General features: G+C 51.5%; 2 protein-coding genes across 4 annotated transcripts; one reads left to right on the top strand and one right to left on the bottom strand.

The window, feature by feature from the left end:
• On the top strand, positions 1-15,347 carry RABL2B (RAB, member of RAS oncogene family like 2B). Of its 3 annotated transcripts, none has more exons than XM_076341931.1 (9): positions 1-123; positions 228-257; positions 479-558; positions 8,384-8,463; positions 9,428-9,539; positions 11,471-11,568; positions 11,816-11,899; positions 12,194-12,288; positions 14,660-15,347. In XM_076341931.1, the coding sequence occupies exons 1-8, from the start codon at positions 17-19 to the stop codon at positions 12,272-12,274; spliced, it is 672 nt and encodes a 223-aa protein (XP_076198046.1). In that variant the 5' UTR covers positions 1-16; the 3' UTR covers positions 12,275-12,288; positions 14,660-15,347. The 3 variants fall into 3 exon arrangements, with proteins under 3 accessions (XP_076198046.1, XP_076197950.1, XP_076197858.1); XM_076341835.1 differs by lacking the exon at positions 14,660-15,347 and adding an exon at positions 12,859-13,177; XM_076341743.1 differs by lacking the exon at positions 14,660-15,347 and having other exon boundaries at positions 12,194-12,630.
• Positions 13,811-19,556, bottom strand: ACR (acrosin). The gene is given in 8 exon segments (XM_076328568.1): positions 13,811-14,173; positions 14,653-14,798; positions 15,079-15,344; positions 15,683-15,883; positions 16,200-16,336; positions 16,338-16,427; positions 19,106-19,192; positions 19,539-19,556. Coding segments are annotated over 8 exon segments (1,293 nt in total). The 3' UTR covers positions 13,811-13,825.
• Between the last annotated feature and the right edge of the window lie 3,416 nt (positions 19,557-22,972).

Below are 22,972 nucleotides of genomic sequence, written 5' to 3'. Positions count from 1 at the left end.
ACGCGGAGGCGGTGCCATGGCGGATGCGGCGGCGGCGGAGCAGGCCCTGGATGAGGCCGCGGCCGGCGCTGAGGAGACCGTGAAGATCATCTGCCTGGGCGACAGCGCCGTGGGCAAGTCCAAGTGCGTGGCCGCGCCGGCACGCCGCCGCCCGGCCGGTTCCCCGCGGGGAGGGGAGGGGCGGCTCGGTCCCACAGCCTAACGGCTGTGTGGTGCTCTTTCCACAGGCTGCTGGAGAGGTTCCTGCTCGATGGATTGTATCCTTGTGGTGGGCCGCCCGCGCCCCCTTTGTTCCCGTCCGTATTCCCGGGCCTGCGCCCTGAGCAGCCCCGCGCCGCTGTGCAGGTGGCGGCCCGGCCCGCCCCGCCCCGGGGAACTGCGGCGGGCCCGGCCGGGGGAGCGGGTGCCGGCCCGGCGCCAGCGGTCGCTGCGGAGTGGGGGGACGTGCTCCTCCGTCAGCTCCTTAACACGGGCGCAGCCGCCCCCAGCAGCTCTCCACCTTCGCCCTGACGCTCTACAAGCACCGTGCTCGGGTGGACGGGCAGGCGGTTCTCGTCGGTAAGTGGGGAGTTCCCTGCTTAGGTGTTCCGTGGGCCCTGGGGACAGGGTGGTGCTGGCTATGTGCAGAGAGGGAAACAGCGGCGGTGCTGTTGGCATATGCAGCAGTATATGGACCCAAAAACATGGCAGGGGAGTTCCTTGCGGTGGGCGAGGGGATGCCAAACAGTGGTTTGTAGGCAGGGAAATGGGGGAATGAAGGGATCACAGGATCACAGAATGGTTGAGATTGGAAGGGACCTCTGGAGGTCATCCTGTCCAACCCCCTGTTCAAGCAGGGCCACCTAGAGCCAGTTGCCCAGGACAATGTCTAGATGGCTTTTCAATATCTCCAAGGAGGGAGACTCCGCAACCTCTCTGGGCAGCCTGTGCCAGTGCTCAGTCACCCTTACAGTGGAAAAAGTGTTTCCTGATGTTCAGAGGGAACCTCCTATGTTTCAGTTTGTGCCTGTTGCCTCTGGTCCTGTCACTGGGCACCACTGAAAAGAGCCTGGCTCTATCTTCTTTACACTGTTCCTTCAGGTATTTATACTCATAGATGAGATCCCCCCTGAGCCATCTCTTTGCTTGGCTAAAGAGTCCCAACCGTCTCAGCCTTTCCTTACATGAGAGATGCTCCAGTCCCTTAATCATCTTCGTGGCTCTTCATTGGAATCTCTCCAATATGTCCATGTCTCTCCTGTACTCAGGAGCCCAGAACTGGACACAGTACTCCAGGTGTGGCCTCACCAGTGCTGAGTAGAGGCGAAGGAATACTTTGCCTAATGCAGCCCAGGATACTAGTAGCCACCTTTGTGGCAAGGGCACATTGCTGGCTCCCAGTCAGCTTGGTGTCAGCCAGGACCCCCAGGGCCTTTTCTGCAAAGCTGCTTTCCAGCTGGGTGGTCCCCAGCATAAACTGGTGCTATGGGGTTGTTCCTCCCCAAGTGGAGGACTTTGCACGTCTCCTTGTTGAACTTCATGAGGTTCCTTGTCAGCCCATTTCTCCAGCCTGTCCAGGTCCCTCTGGATGGCAGCATAACCCTCTGGTGTATCAGCACTTCTCCCAGATTTGTGTCATCTGCAAGCTTGCTGAGGGTGCAATCTGCCCCATCATCCAGATCATTAATGAAGATGTTGAACAGGATCAGACCCAGTATTGACCCCTGGGGTACACTGCTAAGTTACTGGCCTCCAGCTAGACTTCATGCCGCTGATCACCACCATCTTGGCTGGCCATTCAGCCAGTTTTCAATCCACCTCACTGTCTGCTCATCCAGTCCATACATCAACAGCTTCTCTATGAGGGTCTTATGGGAGACAGTGCTGAAAGCCTTAATGAAGTCGTAGGTAGACAATAGCCACTACTCTCCCTTCATCTACCAGGCCAGATCACTGTTCACTTATTAGGTTCTTCAGCTATGCCAGTACTTTTACATTTGACTTCCAGGCAAAGGGATATCTAAGTCAAAGATTATCTTTGTTTTTTTCAAGGAATTGAATACCTGTCAAAGTAATTGCTGCAAGAATCCTGATTTAGCTGTGTTAGTCACTGTTAGTCAAAGTGCTTGTTGCTCAGGATGCAGTGTCATGATGGAACTAAGCTAACTAAGATTTAAATTTTATCATGAAGCTAAGCTAGCTGGCCATGAAAGTTGCAGTCCTTTTCCCCTATGTACCACCAGCGTTCACTTATAGGCCTAGTCCTGTCCATCGTCAAGCCAGTTCAGGAAGCTAACCATGCATATTAACCACTCACAAAATAAGTGAATGGGTTTCTACTCATTTTGCTTCCTAAAACATTTCACCATGGAGACTTATACACACCAGTGCTGGTGAAAGGGGCAGGTGGGAATGCACAGGCAAAGGAAGGAAGAGTAGAGAGTGGGCTTGCTCTTTCTTGCGAGCTAGATATTATATCAGTTTAGCTGCAGTGTGAAACTGTCTTCAGACTCCTTTACTCTGTCAATATAGTAAATGAGTGGTGAAGGGTCTAGAGCACAAGTCTTATGAGGAGTGGCTGCAGGAACTGGGGTTGTTTAGCCTGGAGAAAAGGAGGCTCAGGGGAGACCTTATCGCTCTCTACAACTGCCTGAAAGGAGGTTGTAGCGAGGTGGGTGTTGGTCTCTTCTCCCAAGTAACAAGCGATAGGACAAGAGGAAATGGCCTCAAGTTGCACCAGGGGAGGTTTAGATTGGACATGAGGAAAAATTTCTTTACTGAAAGAGTGGTTAAACATTGGAACAGACTGCCCAGGGAGTGGTTGAGTCACCATCCCTGGAGGTGTTTAAAAGACATGTAGACGTGGTGCTTAGGGACATGGTTTAGTGGTGGACTTGCCAGTGCTGGGTTAATGGTTGGACTTGATGATCTTAGAGGTCTTTTCCAACCTGAAGAATTCTATGATTCTATGATCTTTAAAGGTCCCTTCCAACACAAACCATTCTGTGATTCTGTGATTCTATTTCTTCTCTCTTTTAGGGTAAACAACCTCACTTTATTCTGCCTTTTCTCATAGGGCATGATTTCTAGATCTTTTGTTATTCTGTATGGTTCTTCTGAATTCTGTTCAGTTGGTTCATGTTTGAAATACATTTTACAAAGATAGAGATGGTTCTTCATAAGAGTCTTATCAGTGTACATCATTACTTTGAGTGAGGAAATGCTGCAATTCTTAAACAACTAGTATCTGTAATATAGCGAAGCATCATCCACCTATTTTGCCAGTTGCATTGTTTCTAACCTGGTTAGTAACAACAGTTTCAATAATAAACTAATGCAGGTAAACTGGGATGGTTTATAATATGGTTCCATGTAAGTTCATAGGGAGAATTAGAAACCATCCTGGGAGGCAAGAAAGATGATGAACTTCAGTGCTTAGCTGAATATGAGCTTCAAAAGAGAGCTGTATTCCAAACAGCTAAGGTGATCTTTGGATATAAAACCAGAATATTAATTTCAGAGATTTTACAGCTATCCCAGATTTGAAACATTACACTAAGACTCCTTTTTGAAACCACTACAGCAAGACTGTGTCTAATTCTTATTTCTGTGATTCAGTAAAAGCACTGAAAAATGGTGGAGGTTTGTGGTAGGTTGACCTTGGCTGACCACCAGGTGCCCGCCAAGCCACTCTATCACTCCCCCTTCTCGACAGGGCAGCGGGAGAATATATGATGAAAAACCTCGTGGGTTGAGGTAAGGACAGGGAGGTTACTTACTGTCCTGGTTACCATCATGGGCAAAACAGACTTGACTTGGAGAAATTAATTCATTTATTGACAATTAATTGTAACAGAGTAGGATAGTGAGAAGTAAAACAAAACTAAAACCACCTTCCCTCCGTCATCCCTCCTTTATTCCCAGGCTCAACTTCACTCCTAAATCTTCCACCTCCTCCTCCCCCCGAGCAGTGCAGGGGAATAGGGAATGGGGATTGCACTCAGTTCATAACACTTTGCCTCTGCAGCTGCTTCTTCCTCACAGTTTTCCCCTGCTCCAGCGTGGGGTCCCTCCCATGGGATACAGTCCTTCACAAAATTCTCCAACTTGGGTCCTTCCCCAGGCTGCAGTTCTTCAAGAACTGCTCCAGCATGGGTACTTTCCATGGGGTACAGTCCTTCAGGAATGGACTGCTCCAGCATGGGTCTCCCATGGGCCACAGATTCTGCCAGAAAACCTGCTCCTGCATGGGCTACTCTCCACAGGCCACAGTTCTTGCCAGGAGTCTGCTCCAGTGTGGGCTCTCCATGGGCTGCAGCTTCCTTCAGGGCACATCCACCTGCTGCGGCGTGTGGTCCTCCACAGGCTGTAGTGTGGACATCTACTCCACCATGGTCCTTCGGGTGGAGGACAACTGGACACAGGGGGACCACCTGTGTTACCATGGCCTTCACCACAGGCTGCAGGGGAATCTCTGCTCCGGCGCCTGGAGCACCTCCTCCCTCTCCTTCTTCACTGACCTTGGTGTCTGCAGAGTTGTTTCTCTCACATTTTCTCACTCCCCTCTCTACAGCTGCTGCACAGCGTTTTTTACCCCTTCTTAAATATGTTATCACCAGCGTCGCTGATTGGGTGTGATTTGGCCAGAGGTGGGTCTGTCTTGGAGCTGACTGAAACTGCCACTGCCTGACATGGGGTCAGCTTCTGGTGTCTTCTCACAGAAGCCACCCCTGCAGCACCACCCCCCTTACAAACACCTTGCTACTTAAACCCAATACAAGGTTTCAGAGAAGAGCCATGAGAACAATTGAAAGATCATAGAATAGAATCATAGAATAGTTTGGGTTGGAAGGGACCTCTAAAAGTCATCTAGTCCAACTCCCCTGCCATGGGCAGGGACATCTTCAACTAGATCAGGTTGCTCAGAGCCCCGTCCAACCTGATCCTGAATGTTTCTAGGGATGGGGCATCCACCACCTCTCTGGGCAACCTGTGTCAGTGTTTCACTACCCTCAGCGTAAAAAATGTCTTCCTTACATCTAGTCTAAATCTACCCCCCTTTAGTTTAAAGCCATTCCCCCTTGTCCTGTCGCAACAGGCCCTGCTAAAAAGTTTGCCACCATCTTTTTTATAAGCCCCCTTTAAGTACTGACAGGCTGCAAGAAGGTCTCCCTGAAGCCTTCTCTTCTCCAGGCTGAACAACCCCAACTCTCTCAGCCTTTCCTCATAGCAGAGGTGTTCCATCCCCCTGATCATTTTCATGGCCCTCCTCTGGACCCGCTCCAACAGGTCCGTGTCTTTCTTATGCTGAGGGCTCCAGAGCTGGATGCAGTACTGCAGGTGGGGTCTCACCAGAGCAGAGTAGAGGGGCAGAATCACCTCCCTCGACCTGCTGGCCACGCTTCTTTGGATGCGGCCCAGGATACGATTGGCCTTCTGGGCTGTGAGCGCACATTGCTGGCTCATGTCCAGCTTTTCATCCACCAGTACCCCCAAGTCCTTCTCAGCAGGGCTGCTCTCAATCCCTTCATCCCCCAGCCTGTATTGATACTGGGGGTTGCCCTGACCCAGGTGCAGGACCCTGCACTTGGCCTTGTTAAACCCCATGAGGTTCACGCAGGCCCACTTCCCGAGCTTGTCCAGGTCCCTCTGGATGGCATCCCGTCCCTCTGGCATGTTGACCGCACCACTCAGCTTGGTGTCATCTGCAAATTTGCTGAGGGTGCACTCGATCCCACTGTCTACGTCATTGATGAAGATATTAAACAGTACCGGTCCCAGTACGGACCCCTGCGGGACGCCACTCGTCACCAGTCTCCATCTGGACATTGAGCCATTGACCACTACCCTCTGGATGTGACCATCTAACCGATTGCTCACCCACCGGACAGTCCACCCATCAAATCCATACCTCTCCAGTTTAGAGAGAAGGATGTTGTGGGGGACCGCGTCAAAGGCCTTACAGAGGTCCAGATAGACGACATCTGTAGCCCTTCCCGTGTCCACTGATGTAGTCACTCCATCATAGAAGGCCACTAGGTTGGTCAGGCAGGACTTGCCCTTGGTGAAGCCATGCTGGCTGTGTCAAATCACCTCCCTGTCCTTCATGTGCCTTAGCATAGTTTCCAGGAGGATCTGTTCTGTGATCTTCCCAGGCACAGAGGTGAGACTGACTGGCCTGTAGTTCCCTGGATCTTCCTTTTTCCCCTTTTTAAAAATGGGGGTTATGTTTCCAGTCAGTGGGAACTTCTGCCACTTCTCAAATACAATGGATAGTGGCTTAGCCACTTCATCCACCAGTTCCTTCAGGACCCACGTATGGATCTCATCGGGTCCCATGGACTTGTGCACCTTCAGGTGCCTTAGATGGTCTCAAACCTGATGTTCTCCCACAGTGGGCAGCTCTTCATTCTCCCAGTCCCCGCCTTTGCCTTCTGTGGCTTGGGTGGTGAGGCTCGAGCACTTGCTGGTGAAGACTGAGGCAAAAAAGTCATTGAGTACTTCTGCCTTCTCTGTGTCCCGGGTAACCAGGTCTCCCGTTCTGTTATGGAGAGGGCCCAAATTTTCCCTTGTCTTCCTTTTATCCCCAATGTACCTATAGAATCTTTTCTTGTTGCCTTTGATGTCCCTGGCCAGGTAACAGATGGTAAAAAGGGGCCTAATGATGAGAGACTCAGTCTGCTTAACTTCTCAGGGAGAAGGTAAAACATCAGAGAACAGGAACTTGGTACAAAAGGAGGCTTCAGCGTAGCAAGAAATATTTAACAGACTCTAGTTGATGTTAGGTAAACTCAAATAAAAGATACGGTGTTTGTTTTTTTTTTTAAACAGTAAGTGAAATTACTATTAAGGCAACTTGCAAAAGTATGGATTCATATGTCAGGGACTTATTTTTAACATGGATTTAGTACTTTATTAAGTAGCTTGCTCTAGCTTAAGTAATTCATCTGGCCTATGTTATACAAGAGTTCACAGTGTCTTCTGTCTTCACCTTTTATGAACATAATGCTGATCATCCAAGCTACCTTGCAGAGAAGACATGTCATGAAGTGTGATTTGTAAAGGCAGGTAGTTTGATCTGAAGACTTTAAATTGTGCCACTTTAGAAGAATTACCACTTCCCTAGCTAGTTTAATTTTTACTCTGCTGAGCTATTGTTAGTGGCCATTGCCAAATTCCGTGTGGTAGAGTTAGGATTGCATTAAAATATGGTGTATTTCTTTATGAATCTTATTTTTCCCAAGGATTTTAAGGTTGATAAATTCCTGTGTTCTGGAGTGACATGGGGTATGACAGGCAAGATCTGGAGGATTTAGTAATAAAAGCAGCAGTGTTTTTCAATAAGCCATGGCAAGTTCTCTTATGACAGCTGCCGCATTGTTTGGGAAGTTAATTTAGGGACATTCAGTAGGTCGTGGTCACTGCACCTCTTTTTTCCTTGTAAGTGAGGATTCTGAAATGGCACATTAAAAGGATCAGGCAATTTTAGAAGCTAAGCATAACTACCTAAAATGAATGCAAATGTGGTCTGATGAGTACTTGTCTATATTTTGGGCAGCTTAAGAAGTCACCATCCTGCAAGTCTGATACAGTATCCAGTCAAAAACTAGTAAACACTAAGGAAAGTGTCATATTTGGCTTTAGGTGGAGTGGCATGCTTCAGTCTAGCTGACAGAAGTATAACTACATCTGGTGGTTCTTAGCTGAAGCTGTGTAAATTTATACAACAAATAAGTCACAAATATTAGCCTATAAATCCAGTAAAAGGAGGGGGAGAGATCTCTACCTGAGACGCACAAACAGAAAAAGGCATTAAAATGTTGATGACTGTTCAGGTATGCTTCACAATACCTAGTCTACAAGGTACTTAATGAATTGGGACCCGTCTGTCTCAGGCTAACTTGCTTACCCTTCATAATTTTAGAACGAGTCGTGCCCCTGCAAAGAGCAGAGTTAGACTGTCTGCAAAAGGAGATGGAACATTTCCTATGGCAGGCACCTGGCTATTTATCACTGTGTCAGAAATCAAGCTGTTTCAAGATGTTTAGATTTTGTTTCCTGTTGTCATCTCTAGTGACAAAGTACCATACATTGTTATCAATCTTTGCACTTTTGACTAGCTTTTTCTTACTGTCCTTTATATGTCATGTCTACTGATGATTTCTCTTTTGCTAATATGTTTATAGCAATGTTCAGTGTCAGCACAACACATAGCTAAGCCTAGCTAAGAAAAGGTCCTAGTTTTGCATAATCTCTTAGCCCTGTAATGTTTCAGATTAGTGAGGTGAAACCTAACTTGCAACCCTGAGTAGATGAACTGGGCTTGGCATCCTGGGTTTAAGTTGTGAGGAAAACAGAACTTGGAAAGTTGTGTCATTCTAAGCTTGTTTTTTGTGTCTTACAGACTTCTGGGACACAGCTGGACAGGAGAGGTTCCAGAGCATGCATGCATCCTATTACCATAAGGCTCATGCTTGTATCATGGTAAGGGTAGTGTCTCAGCTGTGATCTGATAGAATTTCAAGTAATAACAGTCCCAGTTGACACTTGGCCTGTATGTTACTTTTTATGATTACACTGCCTTACATTTCTTGTCTCTTCCAGCAGTTTAAAACTTTCCTATATTTTTCTTTCTTCTCTCACCAGGTAAAACCAGTGTAGTTGGGTATGTTTAGCTCTCTTCTGTCTTTCCTGATAGCACTCTTACTATATTCCCTGGCTTTGCTGTCTTCTAAATTTTCTTACTTTTGTCACTGTGTTTCCAGTAAGGTGGTACGTACAACTGAATGTACTTATTTAGAAGCAGTCCTGTCAGAGGTGATGCGAGGGAGAGGGCATTCCTTTCTTATTCTGTGATGTGACTATTGGATTATGTAGTACAAAACTGTTCCAACGTGTTCTGCAGGGGTACTCCATAAGACATTCTTCTCTAGTCTTCTGCCCTTTCTATTTTCCTATACTTTGCGCTTCCCATTTATTAGCTCAAATCAGTCTTGTTTCCTGACGCCTAACCCACTTAGGTCTCTTGGTTTGTACTGTTGCTCTAACTTTCCACTATTTCTCATTGCTTGTGAGCATCAGTCAACTTAATTGATATTTTAATTCTTAAAATAGAGAAGCCTCACATCTGACCCTACTTAGCAGAACAGATCTTTCCCAGTGCTTTTTCACTGTCATGGGTGATAGACTGCTGATCATAGTACAAAATAAGAATGTAAAGGAAAATGAGGGACTGTTTCCTGCATCGTGCAAAGAAACGGGCTGGCTGCATGTTTCAAGGCTTGCTGGGTATTCTTCCTTTTCTCTTTCATCTTTTCTAACAAAGGCCAGTTTCCTTTGTTGATGTCCTACTGGGAAAATTCTGGATTCTGTACTTGTGTTTGGTGCAGTGGGTTGATCAGGAGCTGTCCTGCTGTTGGCCCCATGATAGCTGGTTCTTTTTCGGAAGGTGTTTGATGTGCAGCGGAAAGTCACCTACAAGAACTTAAACAGCTGGTACAAGGAGCTGAGAGAATTCCGCCCAGAGATTCCTTGCATTGTGGTGGCCAACAAAATTGATGGTGAGTATATCTTCTTCTTTCAACCTCTCAGGATTGTGATGTGATTCTCTTCTGACCTGGCTGAGAAAGAATGTCATTCATCTGTTAGGTCCAGATGAGTTCTTGAGTATTAGTTCCTCAGGGCTGTATTTTACCAAACGAATAGCTAGGTCCTCTACTGACCTTGCATGCTGTCTTATAGGGTCTTTTCCTTGTTTTACTAGCAATTAAAAATACAAATTTGATCCATTTAAAGCTTATTCAAGTGATGTCCTTCCAATTCTGTCCTTACCACGCTGCCCATTTCATCCAGCAAGAACCCAAAAGCTGATTGGAGCACTACCTAGTCAAAAATTGCAGGATGTCTTGCTGGAAAAAGAGCATAATCTATTATGTGGCTTCCCCTGATACAGTCGGTAACTGCCTTTGTCTTGCTAATTCAGCCTGCAGGTTTCCGTGGGACTCCTCTGTGCTAAAGTGTCTAAATATACCTGCTGGCAAAATTGTTCACCTTCCTCTGCAGATGATTGGATGATTCTCTCCTCTTAGGAATGCCAGCTAAGCATTCATTATTGCTATCATTTGGGTTGTGATCTGTCTCCTGCATCCTGTGAGAGCGCATAACGCATCAGCATTCCGCTCAGCATCAACGAGAGAACACATACCCTTAGGACCACAGTCTCCTGCTATTCTCTATCAAGCACAGTGTCACACATGGGCTTCCTTGCTGACATTCATGGTAGAAATCATCGCAGCTATGAATAGGTGTCTGCACCTGAATAAGGTGTCTGGGCTCCCACTGTAGTCTACGAAAGTTCATTTCGTTCAGTGGTGTGGCTTAGGGCATGATTGATCTTACCTAATAAAAGCCTTTCCTATAGGATGTGTCAAGCCAGCCTTGAATCCACTGATTGCACAGACTGTACAGGAAGTCCGAGGCAAATGGACTTGGTGTTGACAGCCATATTGCAGACAGAACCTCTGTGTAGATGAATCCTGCTCTTAGTGTTCTATGTATGAGTGGACACTGCTCCAAGAGAGTCCTCTGCCTTGCCTTCGTTTACTGTATTCCCCCCGGACTAGGAAATAATCAGCCCACAGCTCTTAACACAGGCCCAGTCTACAGAACAGTTGATCTGGCTTCCTGCAAAGAGGTGGGGAGCGGCTGCCTAGGCAGTGCTCCCTGGCAAGCATTTGGAGTCTGAACTACTTCGGCTGTTGCTTCTATGAAAAAAGGTGGATCATCTGGAGTCATCCTCCTGTGCTGGCCTACAGGCTGTCTATCTATCAAAACTTTGAGCTGTTACTGTTGTGTCAGCACGTCCTGTAAATATGCAGTAGATTTGTTCCAAACCAGAAATAAAGCCTCTGGCCTACTGAGGTTGGGGTAGCTGGACCTAACTGCCTGTTAAGTAAAAATATATAACAGTTGAGTCATTTGTACACTGTGAGCGTGCCCCTGACTCACAGGAATATAGGTAACATGGCATAAGGGCAGTGGGGAGTTCTGGTTAAAAAGGCCAAACTGGAGGGAGAGGCATGACTAGTACTGGCAATGGTGTCCAAGTCATGTGGACACACAGCAAAAATCATAGGGATGTGCCTGGAAAACATTCATAGTTGCTGCACAGCAAGTGAACTGATATGTTCTAAGCTGCAAAGCATTATTCATTTATAGCACATCAGAATCCATCTACAATTTAGTCAAGCACCATGGATAAACCAACAAGAACTCTTCTTTTTTTGTGTCTTCTTGTCAACGGTTTGCTGATGCTGTTGCTTTTAAAACCCTATAGCTTTTGGGGAGGACTCTCCTAGCCTTGTACTATAGTGAGGAGGCCTTAACAGCTAAATTGGGCTCTGGTTGCCATCTGTTTCCACCACTCCTGCACATGTTGGCATTCTGCCTACAGTGATGTCTTACTGATCACTTCTCCTTTTTTTGCCCCCAGCGGATATGAAGGTGACCCAGAAAAGCTTCAACTTTGCCCGGAAATTCAGTTTGCCCTTTTACTTTGTGTCTGCTGCAGATGGCACCAATGTAGTGAAGGTAAAACATAACTATTTAGATCAGCATTCATGAGAGCCCTATACAGTCCAAGGACGTGGAGACTGCTGTAGGCACAGAGAGCAGAAAATGGGCTAGTACATCTGTTTGGCTGCTTGTGAGGTCCTGGTAGCTATAGGTAGTTGCAGAGTTTGGCTTTTTTTTTTCTTCGGGTGTGGGGACAGTTTCCATATGTTACAGAAATGCAGTGCCCCTTACTTTGAGTGACAAGCATTCTCCTTCTCATCAGCTCTTCAATGATGCTATCAAACTGGCAGTTGCTTACAAACAGAATTCAGGAGATTTCATGGATGAGGTCATGCGAGAACTGGAGGTAAGAAAGGCGCTACTTAATGCACTCCTCCTAAGTGATTAGCAGCTCTGCTCTTTTTTCCCTCAGGGAAAGCAGAGCCTGTAGCAAAGGGTGAAACTTTGCAGGCGTGGAAAGATTTGCCTTATGCTGGTGACACCATCGGGTTTGTGTGCTGCTCGTGTCTAGGTTGGAAGGGGTGAGGTGGTGACCCTCTGAAGAGCCCACGCTGCCCTAGACCAAATTCAAAAGAACCACAGCAGAGTGTAGCTGTTGCTCTCATGCTTCTCAGCATTTCCTTGTCCTGCTCCTTTCCAGAGCTTTGACCTTCAGAAGAAGAGTGAGAATTTGTCGGATAAAGAGGAGAGCTGCCCTGAAGAGAAGCCCCCATCTGCATAAGCCTCGGACCCTGAGTATGTTTTTCCCTTTGCTCTAGATTTCTGGGGCTAGTTAGAGCTGGCCTTCACAGGGGAAAGTGATTTTTCTCATGCCTGAGAGCTCTGGTGATGGGCAGCTGGGCTTCTCCCCTTCTTGTGGGAGACTGTCTGGGCATGACCTTCCTTGACTCAGCCCTAGCCACTGCACATCACTGTCAAGGGCGAGAGTATCCACATGGTTGCGTTATTGCATGCTTCTTCAAGGCAAAGCTTGCCAGGAGAGCTAAGCCACTCTTAGACCTGCAGGGAAGGGTCCTGCCCAGAAGCTTTAATGGTACCTACTGGAGAAAACAAACACTAAAGAATTTTTTTTATAAAGCTTTGTGCTTGCATCCTTCCTGCACTTTTGTTATAAGGCAGTCCAGTTACTATACAGTGCAAGTCCAACTGCCAGCCCTCCCTATTGCTTTCACAGCCTAGCCAGTGCTGCCTCTCTGTCCACCCCTGTGATCTCTGCTGCAGAGTTTCTTTGGGTTTCCTTCCCCATTCTGTTACGGAGCAGCCAGATCCAGTAGACTTCTGAACGTGGGGGATTTCTCCTTTCAGGTCTGCTAGAGCTGAATCAGGTGGACTCTCACACCCAGGAGGCTTGTCCTATCCCAGCCTGATGGATGTGGCTGCTGCTGTTCCCATGTGTGTGTTCAAGAGACTTACGCTGCATTCCAAAGAGCCAGATACAGAAACACACACACAGACTTACACAATTAATGTGAACAGCAAACCAGATTGACATAAACAGAGCAATGCCTTAACCAGCACCCATGTATACATAACCACCACTTACATAAACGTGAACACAGTCCAGTCCTTTTCTTCCTTTCCAGATGATCAGGAGTGGATGTTTACTAGTGAAACATAAACACACCTTCATTCCCTAGATTCATAAGCACAGCATGTTCATAGATTCCTCAAATAACAGTATGGAAATTAAGTCCATGTAATAACTATGGCTGGATGTCAAGCTCCTTACCTGGTCATTGGTGCAAACCTTGGGTCTTTCTAGATCCATGTCTCCTGGGTCATGAGAGAGTCCAGTTTCAAGTTCACTGGTACATTGTACACACACGCACAGGGATCCCACCAGTAGCTAGCCCAAGACACTTCATGTTTCCAGCTGCTGTCCCCAAGACCACTAGCGTCCTAAGAACTGTGTTCCCTTCTTCCACTGCACACTCACCCTCCTCTCTGACCAGGCACAGTTTCAGCCCTCTTGAGTGACTCTTTCCCTTTGTGCCCTACTGTCTACCTGCAGCCTCATTTTGCAGGTGCCAGGCATGGAAGTCCTTGCCTTGCACAGGAGACTGAATTGGACTGAAGCATGGTTAGCTGTGAAAATTGGCAACTTTATTTCAAGAACTAAGTCAACTTCAGCATTTGTGTGCACTCAGAGGAGCATGGGCAGGACAGAGCAGGCCTTTGACTCTGAGGCTGCCTTTGGATCAGCAGGCATTGCCCCAGAAGGAAATGGTTGTGGTATACTGCAGCCTGCACTGGATCCTGTTCATCCTGCTGCTCAAGCCTTTTTTCCCCTTAGGACCTGCAGGAGCTCCTGCAGCAGATTAAAGAATTCCACGAGCTTCTGGCGTGGAAATGGGCAGGGTGTAAACCTGCCCGATTGTGTTGGTATTGGCCTTGGCCTCTGAAAGGGAGTTGAGGTAAAGACTGGCTGTGGCGCTGGAGTAGCTGTTACTTCTGGGTGCAATCCCATCTGTACCAGGATCCAGTCATAAAAGTGCTGAGTGGAGGTGTAGACTCCCGGCTGGTTTGCTCTCGCACAGCCTTTCCCCCAGCTGGTCACTCCAACAAGCCAGAAGTAGTCAGCATTGTTGTCTTTGCACACGAGAGGACCACCACTGTCACCCTGCAGCGGAGGAGAGAGGATTAAAGTGGTGCTGGGTGGCCACTGTCAGCACTGTGGCTGGCTCCTTCTCTCTCACAGCACCTGCTGGAGCTGTATTCACTGCTCAGAAAGGCTCTGCTCAGGTGCTGGAGCTTACAGAACCTTGTCTGGGAGGGGGTCGTGGGCCTGTAAGGTAGGGCTCTCTCATCTCTGCACAGTGATCCTGGATGTGTGGAAGACAGATGTTCCAGGATTGGGATCTGGACCTATGGGCTGCCAAGAGCACCGGATGGGCTTTCTGGGCAGAGTCCCAGGCCTCTGGGACAAGGGAGGCACTGGGCAAGGAGCTGCAGATGGGGAAGGGGAGGTGAGCCCCAACAGCGGTGGGGACCCAGCGGTGGGAGGGTCACTTGCCAGGCAAAGTGCGTGCCGGGGTGTGTTTGGGCGGTTGTGACAGGGCTGCCTGTGCTGCTGGGGGTTGACTTGTAGCATGCTCCTACCTGGCAGGTGTCAATGCCACCCTGCGGATAGCCAGCACACAAGTTGTGAGTGTGGATGGCCCCTCTATACCACCGGCTGCTGTTACAGAGGTTGACATCAATGAGACGGACCTTGGCCTCCTGCAGGACATCAGTTGATCGTCCAGCTGTGAGCACAGAAAGGAGTTAACACCCAGCAGCTCGTTGCCAGTTCTCCTCCCCTGTCTGGGTGAACCCCTTCCCTAGGGCTTGGCTTTGCATCTTGAGAGTCATTGTACCGGTGTTTCCCTTCTGTCTTGCTTTGGGTAATGGGTCAGGCCCATCTCTCTGTGGGCATACGTCCCCACAGCCTGACTCTGACTTTTGCCTCTGCTGTCAGGAAGCCCAACCCACCTCCCCAGTGTGCCAAGCTTGCACTCAGGACACGAGTACTTTTTGGGAACTCACATCTTGCAGTCGTGGAACCCCAACCACTGATGTAGCAGGTTGTCAGCTCTGACACTCTCAGCGAGGCGTCAGGCACACAGGCAAGCTGTATGTAGTAGCTGCACTGGACAGGCTGGTCCAATTCCAGCAACGCAATGTCGTTCCTCTCTGAGATATTGCTATAGCGTTCGTGAACCAGTAGCCGCTTAATATTGCGCACTTGGGCCTCAGGGCCCAGCTGAGTCAACTGGGTGGCCCCAATCACCACGCGCCACATTGTGATGTGCCTGGAAGGCAGATGGAGAGAGGGGTCAGAGGGAGCGGAGCCATGTGCTGCAGCAGCCCAGCACTTCCCTGCCTTCTGCTTCACAAGGGAGAGAGGAAAGCAGTGCTACGGAGGGTGTGATGGCCCCAGCATGCCTTAGGCACAAGGAATGTCGAGCTGGAGGCTGCTAGGAAGCAGTGGCACAAGCCCAGCCTTCTCCTGAGCAGTCTCTCAGCTGGGCTCTGGTGTGCCCAGGCGCTGGACGTACTGCAAGGAAACGGGATGGGAGTAGCACGTGGTGCTGCGGACAGGGCACCTGCTAGTATTGTGGGGATATCCCCATTCCCTGGTCCTCCTTACCTGGCTTCGATGAAGCAGTGGGCTGCTGTGAGGACCCACTGTGGGCTGATGAGGGACCCTCCGCATATATGCCCCGTGCCTATTTTCCAGGGATCCTGGATGCTGACGATCCAGGGCCAGGCCCCTGGCTGGGCATCTGTGCCACCCACGACGCGCGACATGCCGTAGTGAGAAGCCATGGGCCGGAGCCCGCAGGTCCCTCTGTAACCAGAAACTCGTTACTGTCCTGCTCGATGGCTTGCTGCTGTTCAGGCTGAAGGTCAGCCGTCTTCCCTCCGCACAAGGTGTTGCATGGACAGCAGGGCCAGGGAACCCCGTGGGGCATACGTCCGTCCACCCCTGTTTCTGCTTTAGCCCCGTAGACAAGTTGTCCCAGCAGCCTGGGTGCTGGCAAGGAACTGAGGTTCCCACATGGGGTTCGGGAAGCTGTGGTGTGGCCACAGGGGACAAGCGGGCACCCTCCAGTGAACCCCGTAAGGGTTGCCCAAGCTCCCTCCCAGAGCCTTGGCCCACTTACCCACAGTTGTCCCATGTGCTGTGCGCAGGCCAGCACACGGCCAGCAGGACAAGGAGGGGGAGCAAATTCATCGCTGCCAGCGGCAGTTGGCAGCTGCAAGAACCAAGGGCTTGTCGCCACCAGTGCGGCAGCCAACGTAGTGCCCGCAGTAGTCACGTTGTCCACGGTGCCCTTGTTCCCGGGGCTGATGTCACAGAGTCATTGGTTCCGGGTGCTGGGCATGGTGGCCTCTCTGGGGGGGTGGGGCAACACAGGGGGTTCCAAGCAGGAGGGGAGGCAGAAGCTGGGATCAGACACCCCCAATAGACCCCTGCTGAATGCTCTGCTTGAGGGATGAGGGTGTGCAGGCCCCATGGCAGGCAGCAGCACCTGGCTACAAGCACTGCCTGCTAACAGCTAGCAGGAAAAAAACAAGTGTGGCATCACAGCCTCTTTGGGAAGTTCACTGCGACCCTGCTCTCTGCAGCCGTTTGCCACCAGGTCCTTCCCAAAAAACATACACCAGAGAACATAACTACTACAGGCAGTATGCACGTTTGGGTGTTGAAGAGCCAATCTGGTTACAGCTGCAGCAGGCAAGCAGTGATGTGCAAGTGGGACAAGTCCAGCATACCTACGTGGTGCACACTGTATATATGCGCCCACCTTGAGTGCACACATGCTGGCACGTCAGTTTGTGTGGTGCACTCTGCGTATGCAGGCACCCTGTGTGCACTATGTGTGGGTACACTCAGTGTCTGGGTGCATTCTACATCTATGTACACACACTGTGTATGCACACTGTACACATGCAGTGTGGTTCAGGTGAGCCTGCGAGCCTGCATATGCGTTCACAGGGCTGTGTGTTGGTGCGCAGTGTGTTGCGGTGTGTGCATGTTGGTGTGCAGTGTGTGTGCGCGCGTGTGCGTCTGTGTGTGTGTTGGGGGGTGTGTGTGTTGGGGTGCACTCAGTGTGTCCGTGTCTCCGTGTGCAGCCCTGCCTGCCCCCGCCCCCCCGTGCCGTTCCCCGACGCCACCGCCAGGAGACGCCGCCGCCCGTCGCCGGGGGGCCCGGCCCCGGCCCCCGCCGCAGGCTCCGGGCCCGGCCGGGGGGCCTGTCCTCCCGGGAGCCCCGTGCCCCGGTGGGTCCCGTCCGGCGGGGAGGCGGCACCCGCGGCCGGGCGGGACGGGGTGTCCCGGAGCTGCCGAGCCGCCGGGCTGGGGCCGCCGGCGGCAGTCCGGGCATGCGGACCTCTGCGGGGAGCCGTCCGGGCGGGGCGGGGAGCGGCCAAAGCGGGTCGCGATTGCTGGGCTGGCCGCGGCCCGGGGCCTCGGGAGAGGCCGCAGCGCTCGCGGGAGTGGCGAGGTTCGAGCGGCGGTCCCGGGCCGCCGCTTCGCCGCTTGGCCAGCACCGCGCTCCGGACCCGCGGACCTGCCGGCAGCTTCGTCGGGCTGCGCAGGACAGGGCTGGGCTAGAGGGGCTGCGGGAGGGCCAGGGCTGCCTGCAGGAGCTGCCTGCCCGCTCCCCCACCTCTCCAGGGCAGCGTCACCACCAAAGGAGCTCTGGACACCCCGGTTTCAATAATCCTGCTTCCCAGGATTTGTGGCTGCTAAGGAGAAGGCAGAGGAGGGGTGGGAGAGAAGGAGGGAGCTTGCAGGGGGAGGAGGTGGCGGGCATGGAAGAGTGGGGAGGATGACCTTGGGGTCGATGTGGGGTGAGGGCAGAGCACCCACTCCACGCATGCAGGAGAACAACCCCGGAGCTTGGGTTGTCCCCCGGGGAGCAGCGTTCTTGCATCTCCCTTGTCCTCCACCTGCTGAGGCTGGAAGCTGGGCCCTGCAGCCAGAGCAGGGCTGTGCTGAGGCTGACGCTGCTCCCCTGCAGAGCTGTTTCACCCCCTGCCTGTGCCTCCCTCTGCACAAAGCTGCCTCTGAGCCGGCTCTGTGCTGCTCCCGTGGTAGCTGGGTCTCACCCATGCTGCACCGCTGATGGCACAGGTGGCATTTCCAGAACCCCACTTGGTGCTGAGAGGAAGGGAGTGTGCCCCTGAGGCTGTCTGGTGCCGAGCTGAGAAGGGGTGAGACTCGGGGGGGGGAAGCTCACCCTGGAGTTCGAGGGCTGCAAACCACAAGGACAAGGGTCTGCAGGGCAGAGCTGCAGGGCACAGGGGGAGTGTGGGCACCCGCAGGGTGGCTGCAGGGCAGCTGCTCTGCCAAGGGCAGGCTCTGGACCCTTCTCCACCCCAAGCAGTGGCATCTGCGTGGCTCTGTTGTGAAGTTGAGTGCAGCTCCATGGAGGGACACATTTCTCAAGCGAGCCCCACCAAATTTCTTGCATAGCAGCCTGGTCTCTGCTTTGTGCTCGCAGCAGCCTGTCACTGTGGGTCTAGGGGTCTTTTGCTGGTGGGGCAGAGCAGCAAGGAGAGGATGCTGTGGGGTGGTGGATGGGATGCAGGGGTGTTTGTAGGCTGGGGTAATGGTCAAGGTGCTACAACTAGCAGAGGGGTCGGTGCTGTGAAATGGGGTCCCGGGGACATTGGCTAGCTCTGGGTGTTTGGAGAGCTCATATGTGTTGTCTTGGCGTGCTGGTTATACAGAGCACTGCAACAACCCAGTGACGATAGGGAGAGCTAGAAGCAAGCAAAGGTCTCTGTCCCCGTGGGGCCAGGCCCTGGGAGATAAGTGTGAAGCTTAGGGTGTCCCCAGAGAGACAAAGCATAGTGAAATGCAGATGCAGCACAGTCCACACTGGCTATGTCAGCCAAGGCACCACCCTTTGGCAGGCTTCACATCCTTGCTGTCTGAGTTATAGTGCTGTTCTTGGCCAACACTAACAAGGGCAGTTGTGGCACCTGGTATGCATGGCCAAGGACATGCAATTTGAAGCTCTAGACAGAGAAGGATGCTCCTGCTCTCGGCCCCACATGCCATTCTCCATGGCTTTGGTAAATCCTGTATCAGCCTCATCTCATCAGTCTGCCTTCTGCAGCTGTATGGTGGAGCCTTGCTCACATGCTGGAGTGCAGGGCAGTCATGGGAGAAAAGCGGGAGCCAGCCATGTACGTTGCATTTGCTGAGCAGGGCTAGGTACCTGAAGGGTAGAGAGCAGTGGCTTGAAGAATGGCAGCCTCAAAGCTCGTGAAAGGTACGGGAGCTTCCTGCTGCCATCCTGGCTTTGTGGACATAGATGTAAGGCACACAGCTGAGTGCACAACCTGGTGCCGAGGATGACAGGGCAGGCTCTATCTGAAAGTGGAATAGCTGCTTTCAAGGCCCTTGAGGCATAGCATGGCTTCACAGGCACCAGAACTGGGCCCCAAACAAACTGGACTCAAGGCTGCTTTGTTTTTGGAAAATTGACCTGAAGGTGGTGCCCCATGTCTGCTTAGAGCAGACAGAAGGTGGCCTTAGAGAAGACAACTTGTCTTCTGTGGATATTCTGCTATTCCAGCACCAGATATTATAGGTGGTTAAGGGGGAATGATGTGAGAGGTGGCTACACTTTACAGATAATTGAAGGAAGAATTGGGGTCATTTTTGGGAGAGGAATCTGGCAGGGACAGCAGTACCCAGGAAAACACATCAGTAACGCCATGGAAGTCCAAGATGACCTACCTAACAGCACCTGAAACACCAAATCTGTTTACAGATGTGGCAAACCTGGGAGCAAGGGGGGGAGGGGGAATCACCTGGGGTAGGTCCCTTGTCTGGGAGGAGACAAGGGCGGAGAAAGGGAGGAGTCAAGGAAGATGCTGCCATCCTGGCTTGTGGGCAGCAAGATGCTGGGAGTCTGTTATAGACCACCCAACCAGGATGAAGGGGTGGATGAAGCATTCTACAAGCGGCTGGCAGAAGTCTCTCAATCGCTAGCCCTTGTTCTCGTGGGGGACTTCAACTTCCTGGACATCTGCTGGAAATACAACACGGCAGAGAGGAAGCAGTCTAGGAGGTTCCTGGAGTGTGTGGAAGACAACTTCCTGACGCAGCTGGTAAGTGAGCCCACCAGGGGAGCTGCCTCGCTCAACCTGCTGTTTACAAACAGAGAAGGACTGGTGGGAGATGTGGTGGTTGGAGGCCGTCTTGGGCTTTGTGACCACGAAATGAGAGAATTCTCAATTCTTGGTGAAGTAAGGCGGGGGGGCAGCAAAACCGCAACCATGGACTTCTGGAGGGCGGACTTTGGCCTGTTCAGGACACTGATTGAGAGAGTCCCTTGGGAGACAGTCCTGAAGGGCAAAGGGGTCCAGGAAGGCTGGACGATCTTCAAGAAGGAAGTCTTAAAGGCGCAGGAGCAGGCTGTCCCCATGTGCCGTAAGAAGAACGGGTGGGGAAGACGACCGGCCTGGCTGAACGGGGAGCTCTTGCTGGGACTCAGGAAAAAAAGGAGAGTTTACCACTTGTGGAAGAAGGGGCAGGCGACTCAAGAAGAGTACAGGGATCTCGTCAGGTCATGCAGAGAGGAAATGAGAAAGGCAAAAGCCCAGCTGGAACGCAATCTGGCCGCTGTCGTTAGAGACAACAAAAAATGTTTTTACAAATATATTAACAACAAAAAGAGAGCCAAGGAGAATCTCCATCCTTTATTGGATGTGGGGGGGGAACATTGTCACCAAGGATGAGGAAAAGGCTGAGGTACTTAATGCCTTCTTTGCTTCAGTCTTTAACAGGCAGACCAGTTATCCTCAGGGTATTCAGCCCCCTGAGCTGGAAGACAGGGACGGCGAGCAGGATGAACCCCCCATAATCCAAGAGGAAGCAGTCAACGACCTGCTACGCCACCTGGATGCTCACAAGTCTATGGGGCCGGATGGGATCCACCCGCGAGTGCTGAGAGAGCTGGTGGAGGAGCTCGCCAAGCCGCTCTCCATCATTTATCAGCAGTCCTGGTTAACGGGGGAGGTCCCGGACGACTGGAGGCTTGCCAATGTGATGCCCATCTACAAGAAGGGCTGGAAGGAGGATCCGGGGAACTACAGGCCTGTCAGCCTGACCTCGGTGCCGGGGAAGATTATGGAGCGGTTCATCTTGAGGGCGCTCACAAGGCATGTGCAGGACAACCAGGGGATCAGGCGCAGCCAGCACAGGTTCATGAGAGGCAGGTCCCGCTTGACCAACCTGATCTCCTTCTGTGACCAGGTGACCCGCCTAGTGGATGAGGGAAAGGCTGTGGATGTGGTCTACCTGGACTTCAGCAAGGCCTTTGACACTGTCTCCCACAGCATTCTCCTAGAGAAGCTGGCGGCTCATGGCTTAGACAGGTGTACTCTGCGCTGGGTCAAAAACTGGCTGGACGGCCGGGCCCAGAGAGTTGTGGTGAATGGAGTTCAATCCAGTTGGCGGCCGGTCACAAGCGGTGTTCCCCAGGGCTCAGTTTTGGGGCTGGTCTTGTTAGAATCATAGAATCATTGAGGTTGGAAAAGACCTCTAAGATCATCGAGTCCAACCGTCGACCCAACACCACCATGCCCACTAAACCATGTCCCTAAGTGCCTCATCTACTCGTCTTTTAAATACCCCCAGGGATGGTGACTCAACCACTTCCCTGGGCAGCCTGTTCCAATGTTGAACCACTCTTTCAGTAAAGAAATTTTTCCTCATGTCCAATCTAAACCTCCCCTGGCGCAACTTGAGGCCATTTCCTCTCGTCCTATCACTAGTTACTTGGGAGAAGAGACCGACACCCACCTCGCTACAACCTCCTTTCAGGTAGTTGTAGAGAGCGATGAGGTCTCCCCTGAGCCTCCTTTTCTCCAGGCTAAACAGTCCCAGTTCCCTCAGCCGCTCCCCATAAGACTTGTTCTCCAGACCCCTCACCAGCCTCGTTGCCCTTCTCTGGACACGCTCCAGCACCTCGACGTCCTTCTTGTAGTGAGGGGCCCAAAACTGAACACAGTATTCGAGATGCGGCCTTACCAGTGCCGAGTACAGGGGGACGATCACTTCCCTACTCCTGCTGGCCACACTCTTTCTGATACAGGCCAGGATGCCATTGGCCTTCTTGGCCGCCTGGGCACACTGCCGGCTCATGTTCAGCCGGCTGTCAACCAACACCCCCAGGTCCTTTTCTGACAGGCAGCTTCCCAGCCCCTCTTCCCGAAGCCTGTAGCGCTGCATGGGGTTGTTGTGGCTGAAGTGCATTGTTCAATTGTTCAATATCTTTATCAATGATCTGGATGAGGGGATCAAGTGCACCCTCAGTAAGTTTGCAGACGACACCAAGTTGGGCGGGAGTGTTGATCTGCTCGAGGGTAGGAAGGCTCTGCAGAGGGACCTGGACAGGCTGGATCGATGGGCCGAGGCCAACTGTATGAGGTTCAACAGGGCCAAGTGCCGGGTCCTGCACTTCGGCCACAACAACCCCATGCAGCGCTACAGGCTTGGGGAAGAGTGGCTGGAAAGCTGCCTGTCAGAAAAGGACCTGGGGGGTGCTGGTCGACAGCCGGCTGAACATGAGCCGGCAGTGTGCCCAGGTGGCCAAGAAGGCCAATGGCATCCTGGCCTGTATCAGAAACAGTGTGGCCAGCAGGAGTAGGGAAGTGATCGTCCCCCTGTACTCGGCACTGGTGAGGCCACACCTCGAATACTGTGTTCAGTTTTGGGCCCCTCACGACAAGAAGGACGTCGAGGTGCTGGAGCGTGTCCAGAGAAGGGCAACGAGGCTGGTGAGGGGTCTGGAGAACAAGTCTTATGGGGAGCGGCTGAGGGAACTGGGACTGTTTAGCCTGGAGAAAAGGAGGCTCAGGGGAGACCTCATCGCTCTCTACAACTACCTGAAAGGAGGTTGTAGCGAGGTGG

This window comes from Aptenodytes patagonicus, chromosome 1 (genome assembly GCF_965638725.1).
Source record: "Aptenodytes patagonicus chromosome 1, bAptPat1.pri.cur, whole genome shotgun sequence".
Taxonomy (NCBI): Eukaryota; Metazoa; Chordata; class Aves; order Sphenisciformes; family Spheniscidae; genus Aptenodytes; species Aptenodytes patagonicus.
The sequence above is the reverse complement of the archived record's forward strand: the minus strand, read 5'-3'. Positions and strand labels throughout refer to the sequence as shown.